At 49.1% G+C, this 13234-nt stretch overlaps 4 protein-coding genes across 4 annotated transcripts; 2 read left to right on the forward strand and 2 right to left on the reverse strand.

Annotated features, from left to right (window-relative positions):
* Window positions 1–1187: 1187 nt before the first annotated feature.
* MGYG_06696 (GLCD gamma) lies at window positions 1188–2852 on the forward strand (the record flags this gene model as incomplete). Its single annotated transcript, XM_003170659.1, has 1 exon — window positions 1188–2852. The coding sequence occupies one exon, from the start codon at window positions 1188–1190 to the stop codon at window positions 2850–2852; it is 1665 nt and encodes a 554-aa protein (XP_003170707.1).
* Window positions 2853–4229: 1377 nt separating this feature from the next.
* MGYG_06697 (mitochondrial 2-oxodicarboxylate carrier 1) lies at window positions 4230–5392 on the reverse strand (the record flags this gene model as incomplete). The annotated part of the gene is made up of 5 exons (XM_003170660.1): window positions 4230–4941; window positions 5003–5086; window positions 5154–5183; window positions 5245–5255; window positions 5321–5392. The coding sequence occupies 5 exons, from the start codon at window positions 5390–5392 to the stop codon at window positions 4230–4232; spliced, it is 909 nt and encodes a 302-aa protein (XP_003170708.1).
* Window positions 5393–6316: 924 nt separating this feature from the next.
* MGYG_06698 (DNA replication ATP-dependent helicase dna2) lies at window positions 6317–11333 on the forward strand (the record flags this gene model as incomplete). The annotated part of the gene is made up of 5 exons (XM_003170661.1): window positions 6317–7678; window positions 7721–7840; window positions 7920–8417; window positions 8477–8738; window positions 8788–11333. The coding sequence occupies 5 exons, from the start codon at window positions 6317–6319 to the stop codon at window positions 11331–11333; spliced, it is 4788 nt and encodes a 1595-aa protein (XP_003170709.1).
* Window positions 11334–11595: 262 nt separating this feature from the next.
* MGYG_06699 (hypothetical protein) lies at window positions 11596–13075 on the reverse strand (the record flags this gene model as incomplete). Its single annotated transcript, XM_003170662.1, has 7 exons — window positions 11596–11824; window positions 11881–12217; window positions 12269–12415; window positions 12467–12568; window positions 12621–12683; window positions 12738–12882; window positions 12932–13075. 7 exons carry the CDS (start codon window positions 13073–13075, stop codon window positions 11596–11598), a joined length of 1167 nt encoding a protein of 388 aa, XP_003170710.1.
* Between the last annotated feature and the right edge of the window lie 159 nt (window positions 13076–13234).

Here is a 13234-nt window from a genome sequence, read left to right on the forward strand (position 1 = left end):
CTCTCGCGCCCAGTGGCAAAGGTAACTTGGTTACTTCTTGTCTCAACCTTATCCCGTCCAGATGTACTTGTCTGTATACCGCGTAGGTTAGCAGCGACCCTCGAACCCATCCGTAACAGCAGAAACAGCAGAAAGAAGAAAACCGATCGACTGGCTGCATGACCTCGTCCATCCCACCCCCTTCGTAGTGGTCCCTCCTTAACCCTCCACCCCCCCCCCATATCTGCATCACCAACCATCACGAATGAGAGCTGCAGCTGGCCGTCCATAAATCCAGCCGTCCGGCCTCTCTCTCCTTCTGCATGTTCTTCAACTGTTTGACTGCTGTGAAGTTGTATATTCCTTTTGTGTCGGCAAAATCCAGGTAGCAGTGCAGCATTGGCTTGCCATTCCGCCTGCCTTGGATATCGTCTCGTTCCTTCGTGAACCTGAACCCCGAACTTCGAGGCTACCCGCGTCTAGTCCGTTTCGCTAAACAGGCCAATCCGCATACCGTGCTCCGCGGACTCATCGTATCAACTTGCTCCCTGCTCGCCCTTTTGTCTGTCTGGCTGGCGGATCAAGGCTCTGCGCGCCGCCTGTGTGACACCAACCACCTGAGTCCGCCTGGAGAAATACCAGAATCCTTAACTCTCGACAACCAAGAAGCGGGCTCCAGGCTGCCCCTTTTATAGCCAAGCGACTCCTCGTTGTTTGTCCTCGCCAACTCCATCCTCATCCTCTCTGGCTGTTGCTTCTTCTTGCTTCTTCCTCCTTCGCCTTTTTGACTCTTCCTTTTTTCTGCCGGCTTTAACCCTTTTCGGCTCCACCGCCTTCTGCGACCTTTTCTCAACTTCAGCAACTTCGACGTCGAGCGTAGAAAGACAAGACGAAAGACGAGAGAGACGAGAGAGACGAGCAGCCATAGAAGAGACGGCGGAGAGACAGAGATACAGCGGCTGCAGAGAGACTACAGAGAGCGAAGAAAGAGCGAGTAAGAGATAAAGAGCGGGAGAGAGGGAGCGAGGCTTGCGTGGGCAGATGCTGACCGCTACTAGATTCATGAACCGCCCTGGATCGCCAGCAGACCCAGGACGACATAATATTAATACACCGATACCGCATACAAGAGACCTAGAGGAAAGATAGCCGCCTTGTCTGAAAGAAGCCGGAAGAGACTTGCCGCTGCGTGATAGATAAGACAAGGAATGGGCGACATCTCTGCCACGATGATCAAGAGCGAGCCTGACGAGCCCAACAACCCCCATCAGTTCATGATGTCACCCTCTGCCTACGGGATCCCGACGCCGTCCTACGGCAACCAGTTCGGTGGTTCAGGCGCAGGCACAGGTTCAGGAGCCGGCGCTGGCGGAAGCGAGGGAATCGATCCCTCTGAGCTCACCATGCAGCAGAACGGCTTCGTCTCCCACCACCATCCGTTCGGCTCCCAAAATCTGTCCTCTAGTTTCACACTCGGCAACGCTGGAATCGACACCGACGAGTTACTCGACCTCGAAATCAACGGCCAGAACCTCTCCAGAGACGATGGCCTCGACCAGCGTCAGCCTACCGCCATATCGATGAGCCACCAGGGCCAGATGTCCCATATCTACTCCAACACACCCGACGGCGCTCCCATCCAGTCGCCTTTCCTACGCTCCTCCTTCAACTACGACCAGTTCCGCCAGGTCCAGCATACACCTCAGGCGACCTCGCCCCACATGAACGCCATGAACGTCCACTTTGACCAGAACTACTCTGTCGCAGGTAAGGCTGCCCGCAACTCCTTCCAGGGTGACGCGAGAAGCCCCGTCACTCCCAAGACTCCCGGCATCGGCATCGGTGGGCTTAATATCAATACTCCAGACTCAGGAAGCTACTCGTCGCAACCCATCCGTGCCGTCAGTCTACAGTCTCAGCACCAGAAGAGCATGTCCGGTCAGTGGAACGGGACTCCCGGCAGCGCTCAGTCGCTCATGGAGTCTCCGATCTCCTCGCCTGGTGGACACCATGCCTCACACCATGCCAACATCCATGAGATGCTCAAGTCCGCGAAACACGCCTCCTTGCCGGCCAAAGTCGACTCCCTCCACGGCCACCACCACTCGTCTTCCTCCCAGTCACTCGAGTCCCAGGAAGCCAAACGCCGTCGGCGCCGTGCATCACATAACATGGTCGAGCGACGACGACGAGACAACATCAACGAACGCATCCAGGATCTTTCCCATCTCGTACCTCAGCACCGTCTCGAAGACGAGAAAATCCGCAAGCAATTAGTCAACAACTCTGCCCTCTCCACTTCGTCCGGCGCCAACGCTTCCTCCCCTCCAAATCACAACCCTGCCACATCCCTGCTCGCCGGTCCGTCTGCCCGGCGCGCCACCGCAGGCAACATCACTATGGGTCTACCCATCGAGGAGAAGGAGAAGGGTCCAAACAAGGGCGACATCCTCAACGGGGCCGTCGGCTGGACTCGTGACCTCATGTGGGCGCTACATCGCAAGCTCGAACAGGAAGACCAACTGGCAGAGTACATCGCTTCCATAGGTGGTCAGTGGCCCTTTGAACAAACCGAAGAAGACCGCCGAATGAGAACAGAAGTCTTCGATGCCATGGAGGCCAACGACGGCGTTAACTTCTCTTATTCGCGCGGTGTCGGAAGCGGTCTCCGTGTTCCGAAACATACTACCATCTCAGGCGAATCGCTCCCTCAGTCAAACAGCCCCTCGCAGGACCAATCTCAACCTCAAACCCAACCGCAACCCCAAACAACCGGCAACAGTCCTGGTTTCAACAGCTCCCAGTTCTGGAATAGCTCAGGACACATCGGCCTAAGCGTCAAGGAAGAAGACGAATATGCAATGGAAATCTGAAAGAAATCACATCTTCCTTTTTTCCATTTTGTTTTCGCCCTTCTTATTCTTCAGTTTATCTATCCATCCCAGGGTTAGGTCTGCGCTTTGCATATATGGTTGGTGGCGTTTACGTGTGTCGTCTCTACAGCTCGAAAAGAGACGATTGGATCAGTGGGGCGGGTTGGGCGACTCTTGTGTCGGGCGACGGCTTAGGCTTCTTCCTACTGCTCTGTTATTTTGCTTATACATTTCGGGCTTTCTCTTTCCTCACTGTCTCGTTTTTTTCCTTTCCTGCTGCTTCTGCTTCCCTGCTTGCTCGTCTTCTCATTAGCTTTTTCATGGCATGGCATGGCATAGCATGGCATTACGCTCCTGACTACCAGCTTCCCCCTTTCCTCTCCTTATACAACACCCCCTGCCAGCCCTTTTCCTCTTCTCTCTCATATATCCACATACCTCCACGAAGTCATGATTGATTGGTTGATGGGTTGATACAGATTTTGATATCCCACAACGTCTTGTCTGTCCTTTCTCTTCGTCACGAATCCCCATCTCAGCCCTGAGTTCTTGTTTCATTCCCCTTCAGATCTATCTTATACATATAGCAGGGCACCCAGGTCCCCTTTTCCCATCTCATCTCTTTTTTTTTTTTTGGCTTTCTTCCTCTCAGGCGGCTGGTTGGTGTCCCGCGTACATGCGTTGCGTCTGCTTGATTTTCATCTACTTCTTCTACTCCCTCATGGCGGACGTTGATTCCCTGGTTGATTGATTGATTGATTGATTGATGACTTTTTTTGATATACCTTTCATGCATACCCCCTTCCTTCCCCCTCCAGCCCCGACAGACTCATGTCTCTTTTGTCTTTTCCCTTGCGCCATGCTGTCATGCCACCCTCACGCGTCTTCTTTTTATCCGCTTCACCCCCCTTTTTTTCTCATTACTTCCATTCGAATAGCACAGCCATTGCCTCTTGCTTATCTTTCCGTCTAGCCTCGTTTTGTATTTATGTAGCTAATACCATCCCCTAATAACGACATGAATCGTATCCATTTATTTACTCTTAATCTTAACTCTTGAATGAAATATATAAGAAGGGAAAGATATACAAATGTAATGAAATCTATTCCTCTAGTATGCCAATGTCTATGCGCCAAAGGTACGGAAGAAAAATAGTGGTATCATCAGGGAAGCTGTGCGTGTATCTGTCTGTCCATCAACTGGACGGAGAGCTCTGAGCGGGTGATGCATGCATATATATCAGTACGGCATGCCTAAATCGCTAGAAGTAATCGGAATGGGTCTCCGTCCGGAGTATGCTCGCCTGGCGGCCAACGCCTCGTCTGTCATCTATATCCTGAGCCGATATATAAATTCTTCAAATAGTAACCAACAAATCACTCCTTTCTCAAGGTGCGGAAGAAGTCCGTCACGGCGGTAAACACAACGAGCAGGATACCTCCTCCAGGGCCCAACCGAAGCACCTTGGGCAGGAATCCCTTATACAGTGCTCCGAATCCTTCCTCTCTCATCACGGTACCCAAGGCAGGCCAGGCCCAGTTATACTTAGGCACGGAGCCAGCGATCTTAGGGCTGTTCTGGATTCTCGACTTGACCACGTCCATGGGGGTATTGATGATTGTTCCTAGAGTTCCTCCGACAGTTCCGGCAATGATATCGTTTCGCATCTGCTGGCTCTGGTTGCCCTTTTCAGCAGCAGGTAGCTGTGCCCTGATCTGGAAGATACTGCCGAAGTACCCCGCGTTCCAAAGGATATGACGCCAAAGCGTAGCTTCAAGGCCATTGTACAATGCCAGGGGACCTTCATGCTTGACGATCTTGCGAACAACATCAATCATACCGTTATACTTGCCTGCAGACTCCTTATCCTGGAGACGGATCTTAACGAGCTCGAAGGGGACGACGACAAAGGACTCCGTGGCTCCGGCGGTGGCTCCGGTGAGAATAGCGAGAGGCTGGTTAACCTTTTCCATACCGAAGAGATTGCGGTAGAAGGCACCCCAGCTGTCGTTGGCGGCGAACTTGGTGGCTCGCTTGGGTGCTTCCATCAGGATAGGGGCGTTAATGCCGCGGTAAAGGCGGGAGAACCTGATTTCGTTAGCTCAAGTATCCTCTGGCGCAAGGCAGACAGCGGGCGTGGAAGACGCACCCTTCATTCCGTACAATCTTGCTGAAGCAGTCAAACATGCCATTGTATCCCTCTGCGCCTTTAGCAGCGCCGGTCTGAAGTTGGCTAGAGTGGGTGTTAGTATATGGCTATAGTGTAACTTCCGAGGCCGGAGACGGCGGAGGGGCCTTACACTCTGGTCTTGACGACATCCAGCGGATACCTGGTCGATTGTTAGCATGGGACCGGCCATAGCACCGGCACAGAAGACAGTATAGGCGTACATGACGAGAATCTGGGGGTAATTAAGAGTTAGCCAGCTGCAGACCGAGAGAATGGCGCCAGAGGGCAGATACCAACCTCAGAGACACCGGCAACCGCACCAGCGGCGAACTGGTAGGCGAACGGCAATGGGGCCTTATCCTGCGACATCTTTGCTGTACCGCGTGTCTTGAGTATCCTGGGTGCGTCGATAAGAGGGAGAGAGAAGTCGGTGAAGTCGAAGTCGAAGTCAGAAGGCGAAGTTGAAATCACAAGAAAGACGAAAAAGCCGAAAAACAAAAGTCGGCGAGAGCAGGCCGAAGCTGACTAAGCGGCAAAGTTTTTGCGGCATTTTTGTATAAAAGTCGAACAAGAGACGAACAGGATGATAAAAAGGGTGAGGAGGATGTATAGAAATAGATGAGAAGGAGTGAGATAGATATTAGAGAGTATGAGGGTGCGGTGGAAGAAGCGGCAGGGTTATGCGGAGAGAGTTGGGATTTGGACTGCATGGCTGCACTTTGATAATGTTACTTAGTATATAGATCAATTGGTACCTGGATCTATAGACTCGAAATGAATACAGCATGGGATGGTACGGAGGAAAGGATAAGGAGATGTAAAGATGGGCGGAGGTGCTCAAGTGAACGCTGGAAAAAGAAAAGATGATAGACATGAAGATCAGAATAGAAGATAGAGACTGCAATAATTACATAGAGGATTTAATACTATGATCTATGCCAATATCTAGTAGACTATAGAAATAGGCGTGTATAGGCGATATAGTCAAAGTCTTCCGACAGCACTTCTGCATGTTTCAAGGTAAGTCATATATCATTACTCTCCATCTGATATCAAGTGCAACTCCAGCTTCTTTCCTTTTTATCATCTTTTGCCTTCTTGCTTTTGCTTCTTTGCTTCTTTGTTGGATGCAAGTAACACTCACGTGACCGTGCCTTCGTCGCGTCGCGTTTTCAACGTCAAAGTGAAAAAACACTTAACGGAGAAAGACAAGAAAGGCAACGAACGAGCCGAAGAAGACTAAAGAAAGGCCATAACGACGAGATGAAGGAGATTCCAGCATAAGACACGAAGATGCACGACCCGTTTGTCTGCTCGAACTCGAGAGCCAAGTTGGACGCCTTCAGGTACGCTCCGAAGCGCGCGGCCGAGATGGAGGATGAGCTACCAGAACAACCGACCCAAGAGGCAGAGGAAATGGAACAGACAGAAATCAAGCCGGAGGCTAGGGAGACCAGGCCAATACCATGTCCGGAGACGCCAGTTCACAAGATACCGCTTGCAGACATGATAAGCAACACCGAAGATGCCCTAAACAACGCGCCGGAGAAGGAGATCACTCCGGGAGACCATGTCTTCTGGGACCACGGCAGCTCTTTTTCACGCTCGACCCCAAATGCCGCGAGTAAACGGCGTAACCGGAGCATGTCGCCTAGCAGTTCGCCCTCCTATATTAATAGGGATAGATCCTTTACCACCATGCTCACATCAGACAAGGTGATATTGACTACGCCTCAGCACGACGCCGCTGCGGACCTCTGGACTAGATACGTAAGCAAGACAGATGGTCTGCTGGAGTGCAATGTGCCTCCTTCCCCGCATACTCCGGGTCTCAGGGGTAGTGCAAGAAAAGCGGCCAGTCTGCGAAGAACGAACAGTTGTGCCATTGACTGGCCCAAATCGGCCACCAAAGGGAAATGGCCCGCTGACTGGCCAGGCTCCAACAGACGGATTCGGCAGCCCCTTACCACGGAAGAAGGCGAGCAAGGCCCCTTTGGCAACTCAAGAATCAACATGCTTGTTGATAGAATAGAGAAGTCCTTCCTAAAGAAGTCCCGCTCTAAAAGGGAGAATACTCCTCCTCCAGCACCGCCTAGCTCTTCACCCTTGCCCGATAAAGTAGATGAGCAACCGTCTAAACGCATGAGGTTTACTATCGAGTCTCCGTCCAAACCTGCTTCCACCCGCAGAGGGCAGCCAAATGCATTTCCATCGCCAAACAAGGACCTACCGTCGTCAGATTACGGCTCTGACGACCAGGACCAAGAATTCTTTGAGCTTGCGGCTGCCTCGACAAACGAGGCTTTCCTAAATACACAGAAATGCAAAGATATCCCTAATACATTACGACCCGATACAACAAATACCAATTATGATACCTTCTCACAGCTCGCCAAGGATATGAGCGATGATTCTGACGATTTCGATAACGATGATTACGATGGCATGGACGAGATTATAGCAACATACAATAAGAACAACACCGTCTCTGCAACCAATAATGTCACAAATACCACGACAACAAATACCACTACCACAGCTACCACGAGGCCTCCGGTCACCCCGCAGAAAGGCCAAATGAAGAGGATGATCTCCGAGGAGGGGTTTGATAACATCATGGAATTAGATGCGTTTGATTCCGATGCTGGCGACAACGTTGGTCGTCCCCTGTATTGATAAATACATCCTTACATCTAGTTTGCATGCTTACTCTTTATCAAGCCCAGTCAAAATCCGCAGGCCATTAAGCGCTATCTTGTCCTAGATTTAGCCGAGAATACATATACCAATAGCAAAGGCCGTATTCAATGGGAGAAAGTACGTCGCTCCCTTCCTCACTCGTTTCCTGCCCTACTCAGTATATACTCTACTTGCAACACCATACTAACTTCTGTAGGTTCTGGTCGTCCGTGAGGATAAGAAGAAGAAAACTCGCGCCATCACGCTACGAGACTCGTGGTTTGAATCTGCGGTCTCTAAAGACTCTTACATCCACCTCATAGGCACCTTTGACCGCAATGGCCAATGCCTCGTTGACGACTCTTCCAGTCATGCAATAATATTACATCCAGACCATCTCATCTCTGCCACTGTAGTAGCTGACTCCTTCACATGCCCTCGCCGTGCCGTTCTCCAGGACCGCGTCAAGGCCACCAGTGATGCCAATAAGCCTCAGGTCTATGGTCATATCTTGCACGAAATCTTCCAGGAGGCTATGAAAGCGAATACATGGGACCTGCCTTGGTTAAACAACCTCATAAAGACTGTCTTACCAAAATACATTGAAAGTCTGTTTGAAGTCAACCTCACTATTAATGACGCAACCAGCTATCTTGAAGCCAAGATGCCTGCCCTCAGAGATTGGGCGAAGTTATACGTCCATCCTCGCCCAACGGTACGTTTCCCACGAGAACACTCTACATTTACCATACTCTAACAAAACAATTATTACAGGCTGGCTCGATGATGGATGATAGGAACGGGGCTACATCGAAGATCTGCATCAATAAACTGCTTGAGGTTGAAGAACATGTCTGGTCTCCCATGTATGGTCTTAAGGGAAATATCGATGCTACCGTCCAGATTGTCCTGGAGGAAGACGGAAATCAAAAAACGCTCACGGTTCCTCTGGAGGTTAAGACGGGGAAGAATAATACGAACCATTCACATCGAGCTCAAACAGCACTGTATTCATTGCTCCTTTCTGACCGTTACGGTATGCTGATCTCCACCCATTTGCACTTTGAAGTCATATTAACGTCCAGCAGATATAAATGTAACTTTTGGCATATTATATTACTTGGAAATATCAAAGACACTTCGTGTTCGTGCCATACCAGGGGAAATCCGGCAAATGATTCAACAGCGAAATTTACTTGCCGGCTATCTTCGTCAGCATTTAGAGCTCCCGCCCATGCTAAAGAACTCCCGACTTTGTAGCCCTTGCTACGCAAAGACAACATGCTTTCTATATCACAAACTTGTCGACGACGGCACAGAGGAAACCAGCGGTGTCGGGAAACTCTTCCAAGAGAATTCCAGCCACATCACAGCTCCTCACCAGACATTTTTTAAGAAATGGGATGACCTCCTGACTCTTGAAGAGAAGGAGATGTCGAAATTCCGTCGTGAACTATGGACTATGGTTAGTGCTGAACGTGAGGGAGTAGGACGATGTTTCGGTAACGTTGTTATTGAGAACGGTTCTGCATCCGAGAATTCAGAAGGGCCACGAATAAATCGATTCCAGTATACATTCGTCAAACCTAAGCCTGCCTCAGGCTTCTCGTTCACTGAATCACAGATCAACATTGGCGAACCAATTGTTGTCTCCGATGAGCAGGGTCATTTCGCTCTTGCAAACGGATATGTCGTGCAAATCAGCCCTAGACGCATCACGGTGGCAGTTGACAGACGGCTTCATAATGCTCGAAATAAAGAGCCTGGATTCGATGCTGTCAACTACCAAGCTTTCCAAGGTATTATGGATATTTCTTCCAAAAACAAGAACGCCATGGATATAAACCGTGAAAATCCAATGCTCTATAGGCTGGACAAAGATGAATTCAGCAATGGACTGGCCATTGTTAGAAACAATCTGGTTTCCCTCATGGCACGAGATGTCTTTCGATCTGCTCGGCTTCGTGAATTGATTGTTGAGGGAGCTGCGCCAGTTTTCAAATCCGGTTCACCTCTCTCACGTCTCCCAAAGACCGTGGGACCGAACCTAAATACGGACCAGAAGATGGCCATTGGCAAGGTTCTAACCGCAGAGGACTATGCATTGGTTCTCGGGATGCCTGGAACGGGCAAAACGACAACAATTGCCCAAATCATTCGTGCCTTGGTATCCCAGGGGAAAAGTGTCCTACTCACCTCCTATACCCATACGGCCGTTGATAACATCCTGCTCAAAATCCGAGATGACAAGTTTAGAATCCTCCGTCTTGGTACACCTTCAAAGGTTCACCCTGAAGTTCAACAGTTTGCGGAAATGGCAACAACGCCGAAGAACACCATCGAAGAACTTGAAGATTCATATGAGAATTCAAAGATTGTAGCGACAACATGTCTGGGAGTCAATCATCGAATCTTTAATACCCGAACTTTTGACTACTGTATCGTTGATGAAGCGTCGCAGATTACACTGCCTGTTTGCCTGGGTCCAATTCGAATGGCTAAAAAGTTTATCCTCGTGGGAGACCACTATCAACTACCACCACTTGTTCAGAGCAAACAAGCCGTTGAAGGCGGTCTTGACCTCAGCTTGTTCAAGTTGCTTTGTGACATGCACCCTTCATCAGTGGTGAATCTAGAACATCAATATCGCATGTGCGAAGATGTCATGCTTCTATCAAATACCCTGATATACTCCAACCGTCTCAAATGTGGAACGCCAGCCATCGCGACACGCTCCCTCTCTATTCCAAACATTGACGGCCTAAAACGTATCCATTCGACTTCTTTTCCGCCGTCTTCTACCCAATCGCCCTGTCTGGGTTCCAGTCACAGCCGATGCTGGCTCCGAGACCTCATCGACCCTCGTGCAAAAGCACGTTTTGTTAACACCGACCCTCTTCGTCCCGAGGCCCTGGACTCCGCTAAGGGCTCTCGCATAATTAACGAGGTAGAAGCTACACTTTGCGCACAGCTTGTCGAAGCATTCATTTCCGTCGGCATTGCTGCACAGGATATTGGTGTTGTTACACTCTACCGAAGCCAGCTCTCCCTCTTGAAACAAAAGCTCCGTCATCACGGCGCTGATCTTGAAATGCATACTGCAGACCGTTTCCAGGGCCGAGACAAAGAAGTAATCATCATGAGCTGCGTCCGTAGCAATTCGGACAGGAATGTAGGCGACTTACTACGCGATTGGCGTCGAGTCAATGTCGCATTTACCCGAGCCAGAACCAAAATGCTCATAGTGGGCAGCAAGGCTACGCTTAGTGAGGGAAACGAGCTCTTGGGAAAATTCACAGCACTAATGGACGAACATCAATGGCGGTATGATCTACCACCCAATGCGGTCAATCAACATTCCTTTGCAGAGCATGATTCACTCTTCACCCAAGCAATGAACTCCCGAACTCCAAAAGCAAACAAAACCACGAATATACTTTCTCCCAGTCCGGCAAAGAAAGAACCTCAACCTCGACTCCCGCTTAGCCCCCTGAAGAATAAAGTAAACACCTTCCCTAGATCTGCATTAAACGTGAAAAAGCCGCAGAAAGTGGGAAAGCCATTGGATGGAGGGAAAATTATCAGGAAAAGGCCGGTGCTGATGGACGTTCTTAATGATATGCTTGGATGATGAGTCTGGGCCCTCTCTTAGCACTCTAATAGTGCGGTTACATTACTATTCTTGGACTCACATTGGAGCCAGTTGGTTTTTATGGAACAAACTTATACATGCCCTGGATAAGTTTCTGAGGCCGATCAATCGTGCCTTTCTTTTGTGAGCATATGATGTTTATACATGATGCGGGGGATTCAGATCCGGGTTTTATGATGATAATATAATACATCCAGTAGTCATAGGACATTATTTTTTGCTTTTATTTGCAGTATCAAAGTCAGGAGCTTGCAACGTTACCACCAAAATATTCCCAGCAAACATATTGCCGTCGAGGAGATGGCTCCTCCTCTGTAGAACCGTCTTTTTCCGTTTCCAGTTTAGGAGACTTAAAAGGTAATGCTATGACAGAATAACCGTCTTTCCCATCCACTGCATCCTTTCCCATTGCTGAGACAAGGAGTCCAAACCAGTGGCCAGCACCTGTAGACTTTGTGCCACATTTTCGTCTATATTTAAACAGTTAGGAAGCATCCAGCTTAGGTATGAGGAGAAATAATCTTACAATACTGATAAAAGGAGGTTCATAACCCAGCTAGAAGTTATTAAGCCTCTCCATGTGATCTTCACCAGATCGAGGGTCTGACACTCGTCTCTTTGAGGAACTTGATACCGGCTAAGGTACGGATCAATTGAATCATCTGCCCGAATGCGGTCTGAGTCAAGAGATACGAGGGCCAGCCATTCCTGTAGTTCATCACAAGTATCACGGAGAGCAACTCTTTGCTCTATTGGAAGAAGAGTCTCCGAGCTGAATGGTGGGATGAGAACTTTTTCCATCACGGTTTCTACTGGCGAGGGCGTAATAATCTGGGGTTGATATTTCTTGATAGGAGAGTCTGCTTCATCCGTTAAAAAGGGTTTGGTCAAGAGGAATAGGGATAATGTCGAACCTTCATCTGTTAGGCTCGAGGATTCAGATAAACCAACGAACAGCCATGTTATAGAGTTTTTTAAAACATTCTTGAATGCCCATACAATCCGTTCAAATCCTTTCTTGCCATGTAGCATGGATGATGGCCGGAGGTTTATCTCCACCACTACATTCCCAGTTAGACCAGCTAGTTGAATTTGGTTAGAGACAAACCTACTATATCTTGACTTGATGTGTTTTCTATCGCCAGACCTAATGGCTTTCCCCACAAGGCCCGCACGTTCATATGTTGCCTTGTCGAGTTCTAAAGTAAGAACCCCTATTGCGTATGTATTAGCACTAATCAAGTAGGCCGGAGAGATAATTCTGACCATCTTTGAGAGTGTACACATTATCTATGCCTCTTCTTCCCTCTGATATCATAAGAACGTTCCCTACGTACGTATGTTAATTCTCAATATCAAATGAGGGCTAAATAGGACGCCAACCGATCTTGATATATTTGGTGAAAAATTCCCCTTCTAGCAAAGCTGATAGAGGGAAGATAACCCGCGCATATTTATGCGGTTCAACGGCTCCTAAAATTGAGCTCCAGGTTGATTCGTGAACCTCTCGCGGAAGTATCAATTCGACCTGTCAACCACGTAAGCTGGTGCGTGGTAGACGTAGGAATTGCCCATACCTTATGGTTGAATGCATGGCCGAGTATGGCAGAGAAAGGAGCCCTCTTCTGTGGGGGCTGCGCAGGATCAACAAATACAGGTAAGTTTCCGATTGATACAAGGCATTTCTCTTTATCCATCAACGGGTCTTCAAAGTCGAACATGGTGCGTGCCTAGTTGTTGGTGTTTCTTCTATAAAACACTTGATATCACCGGCGTCGGGTAGTGCTGACTTTACTCAAGGGTATCTGAGACTATGAGCTCCACAGTCTTTCATTATCCAGCTCGACCTCCTCAGGCATATCAAAGAAACTGGTTCATGA

This window comes from Nannizzia gypsea, genomic scaffold, assembly GCF_000150975.2.
Source record: "Nannizzia gypsea CBS 118893 supercont1.6 genomic scaffold, whole genome shotgun sequence".
Lineage (NCBI taxonomy): Eukaryota > Fungi > Ascomycota > Eurotiomycetes > Onygenales > Arthrodermataceae > Nannizzia > Nannizzia gypsea.